Genomic DNA, 24174 nt, shown 5'->3' on the forward strand with positions numbered 1-24174 from the left:
TGCGGTGGGCTCCGGGAGCGGCGGTTTAGGGGGTACAATATAAATAATAATTATATTCTAGCTATTTTAGGATTTATATTTATTTTACAGGTAACTTTCAATTTATTTTAACCAGGTACAATAGCTATTAAATAGTTATTAACTATTTAATAGCTTACCTAGCTAAAATAAAGAGAAATGTACCTGTGAAATAAATCCTAACCTAAGTTACAATTACACCTAACACTACACTATACTTTAATAAATTATATCTATTTAAAAATAAATACTTACCTGTAAAATAAACCCTAAGATAGCTACAATATAATTAATAATTATATTATAGCTATCTTAGGATTTATATTTATTTTACAGGTAACTTTGTATTTATTTTAGCTAGTTAGAATAGTTATTAAATAGTTATTAACTATTTAATAACTACATAGCTAAAAGAAATACAAAATTACCTGTAAAATAAATCCTAACCTAAGTTACAATTAAACCTAATACTACACTATCATTAAATTAACTAAATAAACTACCTACAAATAACTACAATTAAATACAATTACATAAACTAACTAAAGTACAAAAAATAAAAAAAGCTAAGTTACAAAAAATAAAAAAATAAGTTACAAACATGTTAAAAATATTACAACAATTTTAAGCTACTTACACCTAATCTAAGCCCCCTAATAAAATAACTAACCCCCCCAAAATAAAAAAAATCCCTACCCTATTCTAAATTAAATAAATTTCAAAGCTCTTTTACCTTACCAGCCCTTAAAAGGGCCATTTGTGGGGGCATGCCCCAAAAAGTTCAGCTCTTTTGCCTGTAAAAGAAAAATACAACCCCCCCCAACATTAAAACCCACCACCCACATACCCCTAATCTAACCCAAACCCCCCTTACAAAAACCTAACACTAATCCCCTGAAGATCATCCTACCTTGAGTCGTCTTCACTCAGCCGAGCCACCGATGGAACTGAAGAGGACATCCGGAGCGGAAGAAGTTAATCCTCCAAGCGGCGCTGAAGAAATCTTCCATCCGATGAAGTCATCATCCAGGCGGCGCTGAAGAAGTCTTCGATCCGGCCGATGTCATCTTCAAAGAGGCGCTGAAGAGGTCTTCTATCCGGGCGAAGTCATCTTCCAAGCCGGGTCTTGAATCTTCCTTCCGCCGACGCGGAACCACCTTCTTCACCGACGGACTACGACGAATGACGGCTCCTTTAAGGGACGTCATCCAAGATGGTGTCCCCTCAATTCCGATTGGCTGATAGGATTCTATCAGCCAATCGGAATTAAGGTAGGAAAAATCTGATTGGCTGATGGAATCAGCCAATCAGATTGAGCTCGCATTCTATTGGCTGTTCCGATCAACCAATAGAATGCGAGCTCAATCTGATTGGCTGATTGGATCAGCCAATCGGATTGCACTTGAATCTGATTGGCTGATTCCATCAGCCAATCAGATTTTCCTACCTTAATTCCGATTGGCTGATAGAATCCTATCAGCCAATCGGAATTGAGGGGACGCCATCTTGGATGACGTCCCTTAAAGGAGCCGTCATTCGTCGTAGTCCGTCGGTGAAGAAGGTGGTTCCGCGTCGGCGGAAGGAAGATTCAAGACCCGGCTTGAAAGATGACTTCGCCCGGATAGAAGACCTCTTCAGCGCCTCTTTGAAGATGACATCGGCCGGATCGAAGACTTTTCTTCAGCGCCGCCTGATTTTGAAATTTATTTAATTTAGAATAGGGTAGGGCATTTTTTTATTTTGGGGGGGTTTGTTATTTTATTAGGGGGCTTAGATTAGGTGTAAGTAGCTTAAAATTGTTGTAATATTTTTAACATGTTTGTAACTTATTTTTTTATTTTTTGTAACTTAGCTTTTTTTATTTTTTGTACTTTAGTTAGTTTATGTAATTGTATTTAATTGTAGTTATTTGTAGGTAGTTTATTTAATTAATTTAATGATAGTGTAGTATTAGGTTTAATTGTAACTTAAGTTAGGATTTATTTTACAGGTAATTTTGTATTTCTTTTAGCTATGTAGTTATTAAATAGTTAATAACTATTTAATAACTATTCTAACTAGCTAAAATAAATACAAAGTTACCTGTAAAATAAATATAAATCCTAAGATAGCTATAATATAATTATTAATTATATTGTAGCTATCTTAGGGTTTATTTTACAGGTAAGTATTTATTTTTAAATAGGAATAATTTATTAAAGTATAGTGTAGTGTTAGGTGTAATTGTAACTTAGGTTAGGATTTATTTCACAGGTACATTTCTCTTTATTTTAGCTAGGTAAGCTATTAAATAGTTAATAACTATTTAATAGTTATTGTACATGGTTAAAATAAATTGAAAGTTACCTGTAAAATAAATATAAATCCTAAAATAGCTAGAATATAATTATTATTTATATTGTAGCTATATTAGGGTTTATTTTAAAGGTAAGTATTTAGTTTTAAATAGGATTCATTTAGTTAATAAGAGTTAATTTATTTAGATTTATTTAATTAATATTTAAGTTAGGGGGGCGTTAGGGTTAGGGTTAGACTTAGGTTTAGGGGTTAATAATTTTATTACAGTGGCGGCGGCGTAGTGGGGGGCAGATTAGGGGTTAATAAATTTATTATAGGTGGCGACGGTGTAGGGGGGGCAGATTAGGGGTTAATAAATTTATTATAGGTGGCGACGGTGTAGGGGGGGCAGGATAGGGGTTAATAGGTTTAATATAGGTTGCGGCTGGTTCATGGAGCGGCGGTTTAGGGGTTAAACTATTTATTTAGTTGCGGAGAGGTGCGGGATCAGCAGGATAGGGGTTAATAATTTTATAATAGAGGGCGACGGTGTAGGGGGGGCAGGATAGGGGTTACTAGGTATACTGTAGGTGGCAGCGGTGTCCGGGAGCGGCGGTTTAGGGGTTAATACATTTATAAGAGTTGCGGCAGGGTCTAGGAGCGGCGGTTTAGGGGTTAATACATTTATAAGAGTTGCGGCGGGGTCTAGGAGTGGCGGTTTAGGGGTTAGTAACTTTATTTAGTTGCGGGGGGCTCCGGGGGCGCCGGTATAGGGGGTAGAACAGTGCAGTTTAGTGTGAGTGCTTAGTGACAGGCTAGCAATAAAGCTGGGAAAAAGCCGAAGAGCAGCGAGATCGGATGAGTGATAACTGTCACAGTCCGCTGTTCATCGCCCCGCGGCTTTTTGACAGCTTTATTTGATAACTTAGGCGTATTTTTTCAGGTCCGCGGCGGCGAAGGTAGGCGAGCTTAGGCGGGCGTATTGGGCCGGCGAAGTCAGAAAAGTAGACGGCTTGATAACTACCCCCCAATATATTATATGTGCAGAACATTGGAATGTGAAATATTTACAGTAATTACACAGTTATACATACAAATACGTCTTTAGCAATGTATCTGTATGTATCTCTATGTTAAAGTACTTTGACTGCTATTTTTTTTCTAACACCCGAGATCTCATATCTTTGAGCCCTTATAACTTTTTTGTGCAATATTTTTTTTAAATAATTTTTATTAGACAATGTTAATATGAGTGTAACTGTACTTTGTAATGTATTTTTGAAGTGTTTGTGCAACTTTGTAGCTTAGGAAAACAGTTAACCAGAGGTCTGAGAATGCGGTAAGAATTGTAACGTAAATCGCGATCAGTGCAATTGAAACTGCTCACAAAAACGTGATATTGCTTGCACAAAACATTTGCACCTCACTTGTAATCTAGCCCTAAATGATTTGACACAATCACTGTTTACATAATTAAAATTAACATATTTTTAGGATTTATCATTAGTTTATCAGAAACATGTCCATTTCACAAATGGCTGCCATATGAAAATTATGCTTTTTATTGTTTTTAAAAAAAAAATTAGGGCTATTTTACGAGTGGAGCGCTATCGTTTGTGCTCAAGCAATATCAGGTTTTCAAGGCTGTTTGCGCACAAGTTAAATTCCCTTTGTTTTACAAGGTGAAAGTAAATGCAAGAGCGCAATCACGATTTACACTAGAATTATTACTGTGACTTCAGAGCTCTAGTTAAAGGGACAATATAGTCAGAATTAAACTTTCATGATTCAGATAGGGCATGTAATTTTAAACAACTTTCGCTTTACTTTTATCATCAAATTAGCTTTTTTCTTTTGGTATTCTTAGTTGAAAGAAAGTAAACCTAGGTAGGCTCATATGCTAATGTCTAAGCCCTTAAAGGATACCTCTTATCTAAATGCATTTATACAGTTTTCACAGCTAGAGGGTGCTAGTTCATGTGTGTCATATAGATAACATTGTGCCCACGCCCATGGAGTTACTTATGAGAGGGCAATGATTGGCTAAAATGCAAGTCTGTCCAAATAACTGAAATAAGGCGACAGTCTGCATAGGCTTAGATACAAGGTAACCACAAAGCTAAAAAGTATATTAATATAACCATGTTGGTTATGTAAACCTGGGGAATGGGTAATAACATAATTTATGTAAGAACTTACCTGATAAATTCATTTCTTTCATATTGGCAAGAGTCCATGAGCTAGTGACATATGGGATATACAATCCTACCAGGAGGGGCAAAGTTTCCCAAACCTCAAAATGCCTATAAATACACCCCTCACCACACCCACAATTCAGTTTAACGAATAGCCAAGCAGTGGGGTGATAAAGAAAGGAGTAGAAAGCATCAACAAAGGAAATTTGGAAATAATTGTGCTTTATACAAAAAATCATAACCACCATAAAAAGGGTGGGCCTCATGGACTCTTGCCAATATGAAAGAAATGAATTTATCAGGTAAGTTCTTTCATAAATTATGTTTTCTTTCATGTAATTGGCAAGAGTCCATGAGCTAGCAACATATGGGATATCAATACCCAAGATGTGGAGTCTTCCACTCAAGAGTCACTAGAGAGGGAGGGAATAAAATAAAAACAGCCATATTCCGCTGAAAAAATAATCCACAACCCAAAAAATAAGTTATTTTCACTTTGAAAGAAAAAAACTTAAATCAAAAGCAGAAGAATCAAACTGAAACAGCTGCCTGAAGAACTTTTCTACCAAAAACTGCTTCCGAAGAAGCAAATACATAAAAATGGTAGAATTTAGTAAATGTATGCAAAGAGGACCAAGTTGCTGCTTTGCAAATCTGATCAACTGAAGCTTCATTCTTAAAAGCCCACGAAGTGGAGACTGATCTAGTAGAATGAGCTGTAATTCTCTGAGGCGGGGTTTGACCCGACTCCAAATAAGCTTGATGAATCAAAAGTTTCAACCAAGAAGCCAAGGAAATAGCAGAAGCTTTCTGACCTTTCCTAGGACCAGAAAATAAAAGAAATAAACTGGAAGTCTTCCTGAAATTTTTAGTAGCTTCCACATAATATTTCAAAGCTCTTACCACATCCAAAGAATGTAAGGATCTCTCCAAAGAATTCTTAGGATTAGGACACAAGGAAGGAACAACAATTTCTCTATTAATGTTGTTAGAAATCACAACCTTAAGTAAAAATTGAAAAGAAGTTCGCAAAACTGCCTTATCCTGATGAAAAATCAGAAAAGTAGACTCACAAGAAAGAGCAGATAGCTCAGAAACTCTTCTAGCAGAAGAAATAGCCAAAAGGAACAACACTTTCCAGGAAAGTAGTTTAATGTCCAAAGAATGCATAGGCTCAAATGGAGGAGCCCGTAAAGCCTTCAGAACTAAATAAAGACTCCAAGGAGGAGAAATTGATTTAATGACAGGCTTAATACGAACTAAAGCCTGTACAAAACAGTGAATATCAGGAAGAATAGCAATCTTTCTGTGAAATAAAACAGAAAGAGCGGAGATTTGTCCTTTCAAGGAACTTGCAGACAAACCCTTATCCAAACCATCCTGAAGAAACTGTAAAATTCTAGGTATTCTAAAAGAATGCCAGGAGAATTTATGAGAAGAGCACCACGAAATGTAAGTCTTCCAAACTCTATAATAAATCTTTCTAGAAACAGATTTACGAGCATGTAACATAGTATTAATCACTGAGTCATAGAAACCTCTATGACTTAGAACTAAGCGTTCAATTTCCATACCTTCAAATTTAATGATTTGAGATCCTGATGGAAAAACCGACCTTGAGATAGTAGGTCCGGCCATAACGGAAGTGGCCAAGGCGGGCAACTGGACATCCAAACCAGATCCGCATACCAAAACCTGTGTGGCCATGCTGGAGCCACCAGCAACACAAAAGACTGTTCCATGATGATTTTGGAGATCACTCTTGGAAGGAGAACTAGAGGCGGAAAGATGTAAGCAGGTTGATAACACCAAGGAAGTGTCAGCGCATCCACTGCTTCTGCCTGAACATCCCTGGACCTGGACAGGTATCTGGTAAGTTTCTTGTTTAGATGAGAGGCCATGAGATCTATCTCTGGAAGCCCCCACATCTGAACAATCTGAGAAAACACATCTGGATGGAGAGACCACTCCCCTGGATGTAAAGTCTGGCGGCTGAGATAATCCGCCTCCCAATTGTCTACACCTGGGATATGCACCGCAGATATTAGACAGGAGCTGGATTCCGCCCAGGCAAGTATCCAAGATACTTCTTTCATAGCTTGGGGACTGTGAGTCCCACCCTGATGATTGACATAAGCCACAGTTGTGATATTGTCTGTACGAAAACAAATGAACGGTTCTCTCTTTAGTAGAGGCCAGAACTGAAGAGCCCTGAGAATTGCACGGAGTTCTAAAATATTTATTGGTAATCTCGCCTCTTGAGATTTCCAAACCCCTTGTGCTGTCAGAGATCCCCAAACAGCTCCCCAACCTGAAAGACTTGCATCTGTTGTGATCACAGTCCAGGTTGGGCGAACAAAAGAAGCCCCTTGAACCAAACGATGGTGATCTATCCACCATGTCAGAGAGTGTCGTACATTGGGATTCAAGGATATTAATTGTGATATCTTTGTATAATCCCTGCACCATTGATTCAGCATACAAAGCTGTAGAGGTCTCATGTGAAAACGAGCAAAGGGGATTGCGTCCGATGCTGCAGTCATGAGACCTAAAACTTCCATGCACATAGCCACTGAAGGGAATGACTGAGACTGAAGGTGCCGGCAGTCTGCAACCAATTTTAAATGTCTCTTGTCTGTTAGAGACAGAGTCATGGACACTGAATCTATCTGGAAGCCTAAAAAGGTGACCCTTGTCTGAGGAATCAAGAAACTTTTTGGTAAATTGATCCTCCAACCATGTTTCCAAAGAAACAACACTAGTTGATTCGTGTAAGATTCTGCAGTATATAAAGACTGAGCTAGTACCAAGATATCGTCCAAATAAGGAAACACCGCAATACCCTGTTCTCTGATTACAGATAGTAGGGCACCCAGAACCTTTGAAAAGATTCTTGGAGCTGTTGCTAGGCCAAATGGAAGAGCAACAAATTGGTAGTGCTTGTCTAGAAAAGAGAATCTCAGAAACTGAAAGTGTTCTGGATGAATCGGAATATGAAGGTATGAATCCTGCAAGTCTATTGTGGACATATAATGTCCTTGCTGAACAAAAGGTAGAATAGTCCTTATAGTCACCATCTTGAAAGTTGGTACTCTTACATAACGATTCAAAATTTGTAGATCCAGAACTAGTCTGAGCAAATTTTCTTTCTTTGGTACAATGAATAGGTTTGAATAAAACCCCAAACCTTGTTCCTGAAGAGGAACTGGCATGATTACCCCTGAAGACTCCAGGTCTGAAACACACTTCAGAAAAGCCTGAGCTTTTACTGGATTTACAGGGATGTGTGAGAGAAAAAATCTTCTCACAGGAGGTCTTACTTTGAATCCTATTCGATACACTTGAGAGACAAAGCTCTGAATTCAATGATTTTGGACAGATTTTACCCAACAATCCTTGAAAAACCTTAATCTGCCCCCTACCAGCTGAGCTGGAATGAGGGCCGCACCTTCATGCGGACTTAGGGGCAGACTTTGGTTTCCTAAATGGCTTGGATTTATTCCAATTTGACGAAGGCTTCCAACTGGAAGCAGATTCCTTGGGAGGACGATTGAGTTTTTGTTCTTTATTCTGACGAAAGGAACGAAAACGGTGAGAAGCCTTAGATTTACCCTTAGGTTTTTTATCCTGAGGCAAAAAAACTCCTTTTCCTCCAGTGATAGTTGAAATAATAGAATCCAACTGAGAACCAAATAAATTATTACCTTGGAAAGAAAGAGATAGTAATCTAGATTTAGATGTCATATCAGCATTCCAAGATTTAAGCCATAAAGCTCTTCTAGCTAATACAGCTAAAGACATGGATCTAACATCAATTTTGATTATATCAAAAATTGCATCACAAATAAAATGATTAGCATGTTGCAGTAAGCGAACAATGCTAGATGTGTCAAAATCCAATTCATGTTGCGCTAAATTTTCCAACCAGAAAGTTGATGCAGCCGCAACATCACCCAAAGAAATAGCAGATCTGAGAAGATGACCTGAATATAAATAGGCCTTCCTTAGATAAGATTCAAGTTTCCTATCTAAAGGATCACTAAAGGAAGTGCTATCTTCCATAGGAATAGTGGTACGTTTAGCAAGAGTAGAAATAGCCCCATCAACTTTGGGGACCTTTTCCCAAAACTCTATAGATTTTGCTAGTAAAAGATACAATCTCTTAAACCTTGAAGAAGGAATAAAGGAAGTACCTGGCTTATTCCATTCCCTAGAAATCATATCAGAAATAGCCTCAGGAATGGGAAAAACACCTGGGGAAACCACAGAAGGTTTAAAAACAGTATTTAAACGTTTATTAGACTGAATGTCAATAGGACTGGTTACCTCAATATCCAAAGTAATTAACACTTCTTTTAATAAAGAAAGCATATACTCTATTTTAAATAAATAAGTAGATTTGTCAGTGTCAATATCTGAGGAAGGATCTTCTGTTTCAGATAGATCCTCATCAGAAGAGGATGAATTATTATGTTGTTGGTCATTTGAAATTTCATCAGCTAAATGAGAAGTTTTAAAAGACCTTTTACGTTTATTAGAAGGTGGAAATGCAGACAAAGCCTTCATAATAGAATCAGAAACAAATTCTTTAAAATTTACAGGTATATCATGCACATTAGAAGTTGAAGGAACTGCAACTGGCAATGTACTATTACTGATGGAAACACTATCTGCATGTAAACGTTTATCATGACAACTATTACAAATGACATTCGGTGGAATAATTTCTACAATTTTACAACAAATGCACTTAGCTTTTGTAGAACCCATGTCAGGCAGCAATGTTCCAGCAGAAACTTCAGAGGCAGGATCAGATTGGGACATCTTGCTCAATGTAAGAGAAAAAACAACATATAAAGCAAAATTATCTATTTCCTTAAATGACAGTTTCAGGAATGGGAAAATATGCAAAAGCATAGGCCTCTTGATAGAAAAGAAAGCAGGAGGCAAACAACAATGGGGTATTGAAATAATGAAAAAAATTGGCGCCAAGTATGACGCACAATGTAATGTAAACTTTTTTGGCTCCAAAAATGACCGGAAATGACACACTTGCGTCACTAATGATGCCGCCGTGTGAAAAGGTCTCGACGTCACATATGACGCCGGAAATGACGAAGTTGCGTTAAAAACGTAATTTCCCGCGCCAAAAAAGTTCGCGCCAAAAATGACGCAATAAAGTCTAACATTTGACGCACCCGCGGGCCTAATACCCGCAAATGCAAAAAGTAGTCAAATTGAAAAAGACTAAACCCCAGGTAAGAAATACATTTCTTAAAGTGGTTATATTCCCAAATATGAAACTGACAGTCTGCAGAAGGAAATACATGAACCTGACTCATGGCAAATATAAGTACAATACATATATTTAGAACTTTATATAATTTGCATAAAGTGCCAAACCATAGCTGAGAGTGTCTTAAGTAATAAAAAACATACTTACCAAAAGACACCCATCCACATATAGCAGATAGCCAAACCAGTACTAAAACAGTTATCAGTAGAGGTAATGGTAAATTTGAGAGTATATCGTCGATCTGAAAAGGGAGGTAGGAGATGAATCTCTACGACCGATAACAGAGAATCCATGAAAAAGACCCCCGTTAGAGAAATCATCGTATTCAATAGGTGATACTCCCTTCACGTCCCTCTGACATTCGCTGTACTCTGAGAGGAATCGGGCTTCAACAATGCTGAGAAGCGCATATCAACGTAGAAATCTTAGCACAAACTTACTTCACCACCTCCATAGGAGGCAAAGTTTGTAAAACTGATTTGTGGGTGTGGTGAGGGGTGCATTTATAGGCATTTTGAGGTTTGGGAAACGTTGCCCCTCCTGGTAGGATTGTATATCCAATATGTCACTAGCTCATGGACTCTTGCCAATTACATGAAAGAAAAAAGGATTATTTATCTTTTTAAACAAAAAAGAATCTGGAGTAGACTGTCCGTGCTCGAATATAAAGTGCCACAAGACACATCAAAAATACATTACAAATATAGGTGCACTCATAATAACACTATCTAGAAAAATTATGAAAAAAAAATTGCATGAAAAAGTTAAAAAGGGCTCAAAGATATGAGGTTTTAGGTGTAAAAAAAAAAAAAGGCAGGAAAAGGGTTTTAACATAGAGATACATACATATACATTTCTAAATATGTATATATATATCTATATGTGTGTGTGTGCGTACATATGTATTTATATGTGTAGATATGTATTTACAGACATAAATACACATATATAGAAACACACACGTATGTATATATATATATATATATATATATATATATATATATATGTGTGTGTGTGTACATATGTATTTATATGTGTAGATATGTATTTACAGACATAACATATATAGAAACACACGTATGTACGTATGTATATATATATGTGTGTGTGTGTGTACATATGTATTTATATGTGTAGATATGTATTTACAGACATAAATACACATATATAGAAACACACACGTATGTATATATATATATATATATATATATATATATATATATATATATATATATATATATATATATATATATACAAGTGTCTGTATGTGCATTGGAGCCCTTTGCAGTCAAGTAGATGAAAACATGAAAAATCATATTTATGCAATACTCATATTTAATAAAGTGTGATACTGTGTATTTACAGTAAATATTTCACATTCCAATGATCTGCACATAGCAGAATATGTTAGATGTATTTATAAATAGATATTCCTATATATATATATATATATATATATATTTATATCTACTATACCTACATATAATCATGTACAAAAATCCGTCAGATATATATTTAAATATATCTTTAAGAATAAATAGAACATATTCTGCTATTCAGCTCCATTGAAGTGTATGGGGGAATGCGAGTTTGTGTTTGCTACTTCTTAAAGTGAATATAAAAATAAGCCTACAGCCTCATGGCATTGCATAGACTTTTAAAAATGGGGCAGACTTTAATTCATGAATTTTTTTATATTTATTTATTTTATGAATTTTTGGGCTTTTTACCCCTCCGCCAATAAGCACAGCTCTCCCGCCCGTCATATTCTCTAATTGATTGACAGATGACGATTATTAAAACAAATAATCCTTGTTCCCCCCCGGGGGATTCAGTCCCTTTGCATAAACGTCATGGCCCAGGGGGAAACATGGATTAGTTGTTTTAACAATCGTCATCTCTCAATCAATTAGACAATATAGCGGGCGGGAGAACTGCACTTATGGGCGGAGGGGTAAAAAGCTAAAAATTTCAGAAAATAAATAAAATTTCCTGAATTAAGCTCTGCCTCATTTTTAAAAGTCTATACAATGCCGTGAGGCAGTGGGCTTAACCTTACATTCACTTTAAGATCTATTTTTACTGCCTCTTTTGCAAGCATGAGAGTGCAAACTTTTTACCTTTATTTCGCAATGCGGGTGCGAAACTCTGAGCACAAAAAATTACTTCTAGTTGTGTTAAAGCTCGAACGCAAGCACCATCTATCGCTCCACTTATAATCTAGCCTGAAGTGTTTATTTTGATTGGTACAGAAAATGGGCAAAATTATCTAAAAATAACTTAAAGAAATAAAGTAAATGATGCACATCAAAAGTTAAATTCTAAATTTATAAAGTTAAATTCTAAATTTAGCCCAGTTTATCAGGCATAATTTTATGCCTGATGAAACGGCGATTGAAGCCGAGAAACACATTGCATTAAGGGACATTGAGGCCTAGTTATCAACGTGTCAACTTACCTGCCTTTGCCGGCCTAATACGCCCGCCTAAGCTCGCCTACTATCGCAGCCGCGGACCTGCAAAATTTCGCCTAAGTTATCAATAAATCTGTCAAAAAGCCGTGCACCAAGTACGGGGCGATGAGCAGCGGACTGTGAGAGTTATCACTCATCTGATCTCGCTGCTCTTCGGCTTTTTGACAGCTTTATTGCTAGCCTGACACTAATCCAAGATGGCGTCCCTTCAATTCCGATTGGCTGATCGATTCGATCAGCCAATCGGAATTAAGGTAGGAAAAATCTGATTGGCGGATTGAATCAGCCAATCAGATTGAGCTCGCATTCTATTGGCTGATCGAAACAGCCAATAGAATGCGAGCTCAATCTGATTGGCTGATTGGATTAGCCAATCGGATTGGACTTCAATCTGAAGTGCGCCTCCTTTTGGTTGTGTATTGATCGCACTGGTTACTGTAAAAATGCACACCGCCGGCTGCCATTATAACCCTTGATGAGTATACATCTTCTTCAAAAGGGCCTCCAGCATTTTACCGCTCCGGAAAGGCAGAGGTCTACAAGGAGACAGACACTGTCGGAACATGGAAGCTCGCTCTCTCAAAGAGAAAAGGCTCCAAGAAAAAAGCGCGTGCCACGTCTGGGGAAAAAGGGCCCGCCCCCTATGACGACATTACAGCACTATGGCCGGTCTCCATACTAAGTGTAAAAAAACGTACCAGAGACCGTATGTAACAAGTACCATTACGGCTGGCATACTAACACACAGTGCAAGTATTCCTTGTAACTGAGCCACCAATAAATTTGAATAAAAGCCTCTCTTTTACCACCTTTCTCTTAGAACTATGCCCACAGTGCCCTGCCAGCCTGTTTAATTCCTCCTGAACTTAGGGGAATACTAGTCCCAGAAAAGGTGTATATAGGAAACCAACTTAAGTGTCAGGGTTCTCTAAACTAAAAATGGTACTTAAAGGGACATTATGCACTCAAAAAAATATGGGGTATTTAAATAAAAAATTCAAAGAATATAAAGTTTGTAATTGACATGTATTAGCAATTTTTCTGCTAAAGCTTCTAAAATTGATGACAAAGTTTCACTACATAAGAATACGTTCGTAGGACACACTAGCTACAAAGCAAGGAGTTTTTCCTCGCTCCCTAGCTAGTGTCCTTATAGCCAGCCCCCATGCTGGAGCTGCTAATACATGTCAATTACAATCCCCTCCGTGACAGTTTCACTGTGCAGGGGAATAGGGAATCTCACTCACTGGGCCCCGTGCCCAGCACCCTGTTCCCCCTTCTAATTGTTTACTTGCCTGCCAGCTGTCCCCCTCCATTTTCAGAGTGAGCCCCACAAGTTGGCTGTTATTATGTGTTGCAGCATTGTGGGCTGTGCGTGAATATGATCATGCTTTCTAACATAGCTGTAATGCCCATATTCAATGCTCATACTCACGCACAGCCCACAATGCTGCAACATAGCATATCGCTAAGGGGATAATTGAGCAAACGAGACATGCACAAAAGCTACAAGGAGGAGGCTGCTGGCATGTACTACTACATACAGGGAGTAAAGCAAACTAACACACAATGCACGGTATACTGCAGTATTCACGCACAACACGTCCAGCCGCACATACTGTTATCACTCACGGTTATGCACTAAGATGCCACGCACATATCTTCAGCTCCGGTCATATATATTTATTATAATAAGTGCACGGCATCTTAGTGCATAACCGTGAGTGATAACAGTATGTGCGGCTGGACATGTTGTGCGGGAATACTGCAGTATACCGTGCATTGTGTGTTAGTTTGCTTTACTCCCTGTATGTAGTAGTACATGCCAGCAGCCTCCTCCTTGTAGCTTGTGACTAATAAGCATGGTGCTCTACTAGTTATCAAAGTTTACATTGCGTATAATGTACTATATACGCAATATTCTCCAAGCTTTTGTGCACGTCTCGTTTGCTCAATTATCCCCTTAGCGATATGCTATGTTGCAGCATTGTGGGCTGTGCGTGAGTATGAGCATTGAATATGGGCATTACAGCTATGTTAGAAAGCATGATCATACTCACGCACAGCCCACAATGCTGCAACACATAATAACAGCCAACTTGTGGGGCTCAGTCTGAAAACGGAGGGGGACAGCTGGCAGGCAAGTAAACAATTAGAAGGGGGAACAGGGTGCTGGGCACTGGGCCCAGTGAGTGAGATTCCCTATTCCCCTGCACAGTGAAACAGTCACGGAGGGGATTGTAATTGACATGTATTAGCAGCTCCAGCATGGGGGCTGGCTATAAGGACACTAGCTAGGGAGCGAGGAAAAACTCCTTGCTTTGTAGCTAGTGTGTCCTACGAACGCATTCTTATGTAGTGAAACTTTGTCATCAATTTTAGAAGCTTTAGCAGAAAAATTGCTAATACATGTCAATTACAAACTTTATATTCTTTGAATTCTTTATTTAAATACCCAATATTTTTTTGAGTACATAATGTCCCTTTAACTTACACCTTTGCCTGTCCAACAGGGAGACAGCTCCAGGAATGGGAGAAAAATGCAGTGAGGCCTACCCCACAAGTTCCTAACTGCTTAAAAGCCACCACAGCCCTACTGAAGAGACTAACGTGGAGTACAGCTAAACCCAACATGTCAGGGAAGATCAGAGCACACTTTCCCAGGCTTCCAAAATAATAAACTCTTGATTGAAGAATCTTGACAGACATACATTTCACCTCCTTCTTGCACCTAAGGCAAAGAGAATGACTGGGGGTTGTGGGAAGGGAAGTGATACTTAACAGCTTTGCTGTGGTGCTCTTTGCCTCCTCCTGCTGGCCAGGAGTGATATTCCCAACAGTAATTGATGATCCCGTGGACTCACTGTGTCATAATAAATAAATAAATTTATCAAGGCTTTTGTCATGAATGAACAGTTGGCAAATAATTAGGATCTGCTTTATGCAATTATCTTAAAAACCAATTCACAGAACACAAATAACATCAGGATCATAAATCAATTATATTTGTTTACTTAAGTCAAATTTAAACTTTCATTCAGTTTTAAACAAACTTTCCAGTTTACTATCCAGTTTACTTTCCAATATTTTAAAATGCACAATTTTGGAGGCAACAGCTCCTACTGATCATGTGCAAGAGTTTAGAGTATATATACATATATGCTTTTGTGATTGGCTTATGGCTGTCATATGATCCTGGTAAGGGGAAAATGGAAGCAACTTTGCTGATCATGCTAATTTACTTCATTTAATGGTCTTTTTAACCCATATTGTATCCACGAGAAATGCTAGTATAAAGTTGTTATTTTTTATTTGAAAAGTTTGTTTCAATAAAATATTTATAAATTTTGCCTATTTGGAAATTGGCTCTTTTTTCTGTGTATCATTAGATTGTATTTGTGTTAGACTTTTTGGAATAGCCTTCTGCTAATTTTTAAGACTAGAACCATTTGGTGTTGACACGTAAGTCAGTTACTAATTTTTATAACCGTAAATGTAATTTTACTTGAGAAGAAAACAGCAACTAGCTTCAACTGCTATTTAAAATCCAAACTATAAAAAATTGTTTAAAAATAACCACATGGATAAAAACACAAACTGGTTACATCTCCCCTGTAGCCTCAATTTAGTGGCGACTCAGATATAGCCCCACATCATTAACATCTCTCAAACTTTACTGCCCATGCTTAATTTGACACAAGTACTACCAAAATATCACTTATATATAGTATCAAATCCAATAGAAAATAACAGAATGACTCACAAATCTAGCAAATTATACTATAATAAATTCCAATAAATCATTATGTCATATACAGAGATGTAGCAAGAATAAGTCATCTATTGTAATCACCACCCTTTGATCTGAGTTTGACACAGTCAATTACTGTCCACTTGTATTACAGTTTTTTATTGGATGCAGTAAGCTGGACTGAAACACTCCAGTCTATGTGCTGCCTACACTAGCTGTGTCCATATTACCGGAGGGGATATCAGTGCCCAGGTAGTTTACACGTAAAGTACAGGAGTTCCACAGTACGTTTTTTTAGCCACAGCTTATTTGTCTTATAAATGTTGAGCTATGTGCCTCACTCATTGAAAAGGTATATTTAAAGGGATATGAACCCCAATTGTTTTCTTTCATGATTCATATATAGGCCTCTAGTTATCAAGCTGTCTACTTACCTGTATTCGCCGGCCCCAATACGCTCGCCTAAGTTCGCCTTACATCGCCGCCGCACCCTGAATACATTTGCCAAATTTATCAAGAAAGCTGTCAAAATGCGATGAGCAGCGGACTGTTGTTAACTAACAGTCATCGATCTCGCTGCTCATCGGCTTATTCGCAGCTTTCTTGCTACCCTGTTACTAGGCACCCACACTATACTATACAGTTTTACCCCCCTATACCGCCGCTCCCGGAGCCCCCGCAACTAAATAAAGTTATTAACCCCTAAACCGCCGCTCCTGGACCCCGCCGCAACTCTAATAAATATATTAACCCCTAAACCGCCGCTCCCGGACCCCGCCGCAACTCTAATAAATATATTAACCCCTAAACCGCGGCTCCCGGACCCCGCCGCAACTATAATAAATATATTAACCCCTAAACCGCCGCTACCGGACCCCGCCGCCACCTACATTATACCTATTAATCTGCCGCCCACTATACCGCCGCCACCTACATAAAGTTATTAACCCCTATCCTGCCGATCCCAAACCCCGCCACAAATAAATAAAATGTTTAACCCCTAAACCGCCGCTCCCGGAGCCCACCGCCACCTACTTTATATATATTAACCCCTATCCTGCCCCCCCTACACCGCCGCCACCTACATTATATCTATTAACCCCTAAACCTAAGTCTAACCCTAACACTAACACCCCCTAACTTAAATATTATTTAAATTAATCTAAATAAATATTCCTATAATTAAATAAATTATTCCTATTTAAAACTAAATACTTACCTATAAAATAAACTCTAAGATAGCTACAATATAATTAATAGTTACATTGTAGCTATCATAGGGTTTATTTTTATTTTACAGGCAAGTTTGTATTTATTGTAACTAGGTACAATAGCTATTAAATAGTTATTAACTATTTAATAGCTACCTAGTTAAAATAACTACAAATTTACCTGTAAAATAAATCGTAACCTAAGTTACAATTATACCTAACACTATACTACAATTAAATTAATTAAATTAATTAAATACAATTACCTACCATTAAATAAAAATAACTAAAATTAACTAAAGTACAAAAAAAATCCTCTAAATTACAGAAAATAAAAAAATTACAAGAAGTTTAAACTAATTACACCTAATCTAAGCCCCCTAATAAAATAAAAAATCCCCCCCAAAATAATAAAATTCCCTACCCTATACTAAATTACAAATAGCCCTTAAAAGGGCTTTTTGTGGGGCATTGCCCCAAAGTAATCAGCTCTTTTACCTGTAAAAAAAGAAATACACCACCCCACCAACATTAAAACCCACCACCCACACCCAACCTTACTCTAAAACCCACTCAAACCCCCCTTAAAAAAACCGAACACTACCCCATTGAAGATCACCCTACCTTGAGCCGTCTTCATCCAGCCGGGCCTAAGTCCTCAACGAATCCGGGTGAAATGGTCCTCCAGATGGGCAGAAGTCTTCATCCAATCTGGCCAGAAGAGATCCTCCAGATGAGAAGTTTTCATCCAAGTGGCATCTTCTATCTTCTTCGATCCGACGAGGAGCGGCACCATCTTGAAGACATCCGACGTGGAGCATCCATCGATCCCGACGACAAATGATGGTTCCTTTAAATGACGTCATCCAAGATGGCGTCCCTTGAATTCCGATTGCCTGATAAGATTACACCCCCCTTAGTTTAGAAAAAGTGTGTTTTTTTCCATTTTTTCATCATATTTTATAAAATATTATAGTAAATTATAAGATATGATGAAAATAATGGTATCTTTAGAATGGCGAAAAAAATAGTATATAATATGTGTGGGTACAGTAAATGAGGAATTGCTCCTGAAACGTTGCATTTGTTTGTACCCACTACAATTAACTCCTAAGTTTGGTTTATAAAATTTGGTGCTGTGGATTCTTTCAAGATTTGGATATTGGAGAGGAAAGCAGTCTCCTCTGTTCCACTGGCAACAAGAAACAGAAGGAAAAAAGGTGCTGTTAGTGAATTGTTTGCTGCTGTTTACAGTAAATGAGTAAGAGGAAAGTTATAGCTAAACACAAACGCCACAGAAATGTAAAAATAGCCCTTGTCCCAGAAGGTCAACAAATGAAAAAAGTGGTCTGGTCACTAAGGGGTTAATAATGGGCTTATTCGTGATTATTTCAGTGCTTCTTTTGTGACTGGGGGGTAACAATTTTGAGTGGGTACTTTGGCATTTATGTAACAAATTTTTACAAAATATATTATCTTGGAAACTGATATAAATAAATCTTGTACAGTGGGTAGTGTGGCAGCGTTGCCTTCCCTTGAGATTATATTGTTTCAGTCAACAGTACAAGCTGAAATCTTAGGAGTTGGAGAAATTTAGCAGTTCCTTAAAAAAGTATAGCAAGTCTAAACTGCAATGTAAGTTTTTTTTTAGCTATACCATATTCCAGGTTATATCATTTTTATTGGACAAACCAGAATTTATTTTGAGAACCTAAATCTATTTACCATTCAATTCTTCCACATAGCAGTAGACATCATACATGTCATCTGGATCTAGAACACCGTAATTCCGGACACCAGGATACCCATCCATATCTCCATAGCAGCCCTCACGAGGTGTCTGTATTGGGTATCTGGAAAGTACAAAGTTTAAGGAGCCAGTTACATACATGTTTACTACTCATGACAAGTCAATACGTATATAAGCGTGGCTCCTACCTCACGGTTTGATCGGCAATCCATCCTGCATCGCACTGCTCATAACCACTGTGATAAGCTGCTAAAAGCTGGTCAGCTGTAGCAATGTGGGCCTTAATCTTGGAGCATGCTTCCTGGGCCATGGAGAATGTGTAAGCATAGCGTGTGGTGCCTTCTCTATACAAGAATACAACACCTAAGAACAAAACATATATAATCACGTTTATATTATTTAACAAAGCTGATACCTGAAAGTGTGAGCATTCAGTGCCTCAATGTTTTGTTTTGTTTTTTGTTCAATGCATTTTCTTTATCTAAACTTTATCTCATTTGTATTCCATTTGTATTTCTACCTTCATGTATTGGAACTAAACAACATTTTATTAGCTTCTCAGCAATAATATTAATCACTTTCACTTGTTAGACTCAATTTTAAGCAGATTCCTTTTTAAAATTACTTGACAAGGAACTTTTTCTCCATCTAAAAATTCCTCAACCACCAAATTCATTTGTGTTCTTCAGTATTTATGAGATGACTTTTATATGCTGATATATTTGCAATCACCCCTTCCACTTACTCACATTATTATTTGACAAGCACTAAAGTATTATTACCTCAAAATACCTATTTATATCTGCTCCCTCCATTTTCAGCCCCATTACTAACCAAACACTTACTTTAATCACATTCATCTCTCTAAATGCTCATACAATTAGGGCTACATACTATGCAATCCTCTTTAATGGTAATGTTATGGAGCAATCTATCAATAAGGGATTGGGATCTCTTTGAGCATTCTTATCATACTAGCTCCTCTTTTTTAAAACAAAACAAAAAATAAACTGCTATATATGTGGATCAGTAAATAAAAATATCTCCTAGTCCTAACCAATCAGAATGACAGTTAGAATACCAATCCATACTTCTGATTGGTTAACCTAATAAATCAAAAAGAATTGCCACATTTTCTACAAAAAGGAGAGTGAACCCCAGAACATGGAGGTAACCTGTTGCTGCTGGCAAGAAATGGCTGAAGCTTGTAGACCCTTTAAATTAAACAGCAGTTTAGATTATTTGCAGTGGGTGAGATCACGATTACTAGAGGTGAGTGGCAGATAAAATTAAGCTGTGTCAGGTGATTAACTCACAGTGGAGGAACATTTTTTTATAATCCACACTGAGTTTTGTGAAACTAAAAACATTTGTATGACAGAAAAAGAGGTTTTACAATTGTTTTCAGTAAATGGAACCATTTTGCTGTAGTTCTATAACAATGAATGTCTAATTGCATAGGGTCTAGCATTCTGGTGTACACATAGCAGAATATTGGAGCAAAAGGGGAAGTCTCAGAAAGCTGCAGGCAGGTCTCAGACCACCACTTGTCCATTTATGCTTTGGATAATGTAACCTAATGATACTGCTGCCCCCAGACATTCCACTTGCATTGGCATATACCCAAATACCCTTAAATCACCCCTACTAACTAAATACTTTGAATAGCATTTGTGTTATAGGCCCTGATAATCAAAGCCTTGTGGTAATGGCAATATTTTAAAAAGGGATCCGTCATGCAAACAAGATTGCCGGTAAAAAATTTAAAGGGATTAAATCAGTCTTTGAAGGCATCTCACTGAGAGGCGTTTACTATGCATCTCTGTGGGCGATGATGCTTTTCTGATACTGGCAAAATTTTAAAAGCAGCATCACCACCGACATTGCATGTGTGATGTAATGATCCCTTTACATAGTATTGTATGAAAATCCAATCTATATACGTCAACGAACATTAACCATTTTGTTAAAATACAATACTGATACTAGGACATCAATAATACATCTATAGGAGCTGGGGGTCATGGGTATAATGCACATATGCATAAAATGTTTTACTTCTATGTATTTTATTGTATAATGCAATAAAATGTTGGACTTACCTTTTACCTTCACCTCTATAGTATCATGATTATCTTCAATTCCATGCTGAACATAGCATCTGTAAATTCCTGAGTCATTAGTTCTCAGCTCTTTTAGAACCAAAGTCACGTTATTATCTGAAGATGAGTAGTATGGTAAAGAGGCGCGATACCTATATGCCTCACTGATCTTTACTTTATGGCCACGGGCCACCAAGATTTCCACTTCCTTTCCATCAGACATAAAACTCCATTTTACCCTTGGCATGGCTAGAACAGCTCGTCGACCAACATTGGTAGCATCTAATGGTGACTGGTTTGTAATATGGCAGGGGATGGTAAGGGTACCTGCCAAAACTGCTTTGCTTGGGAGAGTGCCAATTGTCACTTTCAAGGTTTTGTGGTCTTCGGCTTTGGAGAGGAAAAATGTTCTATTAATTGACAATACAGAAGCAGATATTAAGCTACTTAATTTACATGGATTTGGAATATGCATCAGAGAAATATGCCTATGATGTTGATACATAGATACACTGTGCATATCAGATATTATTTTTCATTTAAATCCAGCATTGTGATTTTCTGTAAAGAGCATGTTTAAGTGAAATAATGATAAACGGTGCAATAAAACTAATCCCAAAATACTGGAGATGTGCAGAGGTTCTATATTAAATGAGAATTACTGCTGTATGCAATGCAGTAATCTTATATGATATGTGCATCAATTCAGAGGTTGATTTGCAGATCTGGAACTTTATTGGAAACCTTTGGCAAGTCTATTTAGTGCATAATGAATTTTCTTGAGCATAGTACTAGAACCATTAATTCTTCTCTATATATATAGCTATACAAGCACACTGCTTATGAAGTACGTGTATACACCAATAATCTAACTTGTGAATACATCTATCCATTATAAATGTGTAATGTGAAAAGGATACTTAAAGGGATATTAAAGGGACAGTCTAGTCCAAAATAAACATGATTCTGATAGGGCATGCAATTATAAACAATTTTCCAATTTACTTTTATCACCAATTTTGCTTTGTTCTCTTGGTATTCTTAGTTGAACACTAAACCTAGGAGGTTCATATGCTAATTTCTTAGACCGTGAAGTCCACCTCTTTTGTGAATGCATTTTGACAGTTTTTCACCACTAGAGGGTGTTAGTTCATGTGTGTCATATAGATAACACTGTAATCACGCATGTGGAGTTACCTATGAGCCAACATTGATTGATTAAATTGCAAGTCTGTCAAAAGAACTAAAATAAGGGGGCAGTTTGCAGAAGCTTAGATACAAGATAATTACAGAGGTAAAAACTGTATTTATATAACTGTGTTGGTTATGCAATACTAGGGAATGGGTAATAAAGGGATTATCTATCTTTTAAAACAATATCAATTCTAGTGTAGACTGTCCCTTTAAACCAATTTTTCTTTTCTTTTGTGATTCAGACAAAGCATATAATTTTTAAAAAGTTTCCATTTTACTTCTATTATCAAATTTGCTTTGTTCACATGGTATTCTTTGTTGAATAGATACCTAGACAGGCAGCTTGCACATGTCTAGCACTACATGACAGGGAACAGTGCTGCCATCTAGTGCTCTTGAAAATGGATAACAATCTTGCAAAACTGATGCCATATAGTGTTCCAGAGAGTTTTTTTTCAACAAAAGATACCAAGAGAACAAAAAAATTGACAATAGAAGTTAACTAGAAAGTTGTTTAAAATTGCATGCGCTATCTGAATCACAAAAGAAAAGTTTTTGGTTTAATATCTCTTTAATAGACTCATATTTACTAAACAATTACTCATATATGTCCTAGGAATGATTTTGCTCTTCTTTTTCTACTTTAAAGGGCCATTATACACTCATTTTTTCTTTGCATAAATGTTTTGTAGATGATCTATTTATAAAGCCCATAAAGTTTGCTTTTTTAAATAAATGTATAATTTTGCTTATTTTTAAATAACAATGCTCTGATTTTCAAACTCCTAACCAAGCCCCAAAGTTTTATTTGAATACTGTCAGCTACCTTCTCCAGCTTGCTCCTGTTTGTGTAAAGGGTCTTTTCATATGCAAAAGAAGGGGGAGGGTGGGGAGTGTCTTATTTCCCACTTGCAGTGGGCTTTCCAACTGCCTTTTCAACAGAGCTAAACTGAAAGCTTCTAAGTACATTTTTAAACTGTTTTATACTGGATTTTTATATTGGTATCTGTGCATCTTATTCTTTATAGTAGTGTCTATTACATGCAGTTATATGAAAATGAGTGTATACTGTCCCTTTAAGTCGATCACAATCCATTAGATAAAAAATATCAAATTATTTATAGTCAATATCCCCATAGAATTTAATTAGATACGTTTTTCTTAAAGGGACAGTCAATACTAGAATTTTTGTTGTTTAAAAAGATAGATAATTCCTATATTACCCATTACTGAGTTTTGCATAACCAACGCAGTTATATAAATACACTTTTTACCCTGTGATTACCTTATATCTACAGTAAGCCTCTACAGACTGCCCCCTTATTTCAGTTATTTTGACAGACTTGCATTTTAGCCAATCAGTGCTCACTTCTCAGTAAATTCATGTGAATGAGCTCAAAGTTATCGATATGAAAGACATGAACTAACGCCCTCTAGTGGTGAAAAACTGTCAAAATATATTCAGTTTAAAGGCGGCCTTCAAGGTCTAAGAAATTATCATATGAACCTCCTAGGTTTAGCTTTCAACTAAGAGAACAAACAAAATTGGTGCTAAAAGTAAATTGGAAAGTTGTATAAAATGACATGCCCTATTTGAATCATGTCCCTTTAAGGATTGGGATCAACTCTAAGTTTGCTTGTGAGGATTTTGTTCTTTTTTGTTTTTAAAGATAACATTTACAAGTTTTCAAAAATCAAAAACGAATAAAAAAAAAAAGCTCCAAAAAGCACTATTAGTGCTTCTGGCTGAACACCCTGCAGCATGTGTAACTCATAACTGTCCAGTACACTGTTAAGGTATCAACCTTATATAGGGGGGGTGTTATCATTGCAATAATGCAGCTTGTAAGTAGGATTTCATAGGGTTTTCAAAAGTAATGGAAAAACTAGCAAAAGGTTATACTCTA

The 24174-nt window shown here is 37.0% G+C and overlaps 1 protein-coding gene across 1 annotated transcript in view; it reads right to left on the reverse strand.

Moving 5' to 3' along the window:
- Positions 1-24174, reverse strand: part of BCAN (brevican) — a 169086-nt gene that overhangs the window by 78789 nt on the left and 66123 nt on the right. Inside the window, exons 3-5 of the mRNA XM_053705241.1 lie at positions 21074-21463; positions 19160-19334; positions 18947-19074 (exon numbers count right to left, since the gene is read on the reverse strand). Coding sequence (XP_053561216.1) covers positions 18947-19074; positions 19160-19334; positions 21074-21463 — 693 coding nt within the window. The remainder of the gene's footprint in view (positions 1-18946; positions 19075-19159; positions 19335-21073; positions 21464-24174) is intronic.

Source organism: Bombina bombina, chromosome 1 (assembly GCF_027579735.1).
Source record: "Bombina bombina isolate aBomBom1 chromosome 1, aBomBom1.pri, whole genome shotgun sequence".
Lineage (NCBI taxonomy): Eukaryota > Metazoa > Chordata > Amphibia > Anura > Bombinatoridae > Bombina > Bombina bombina.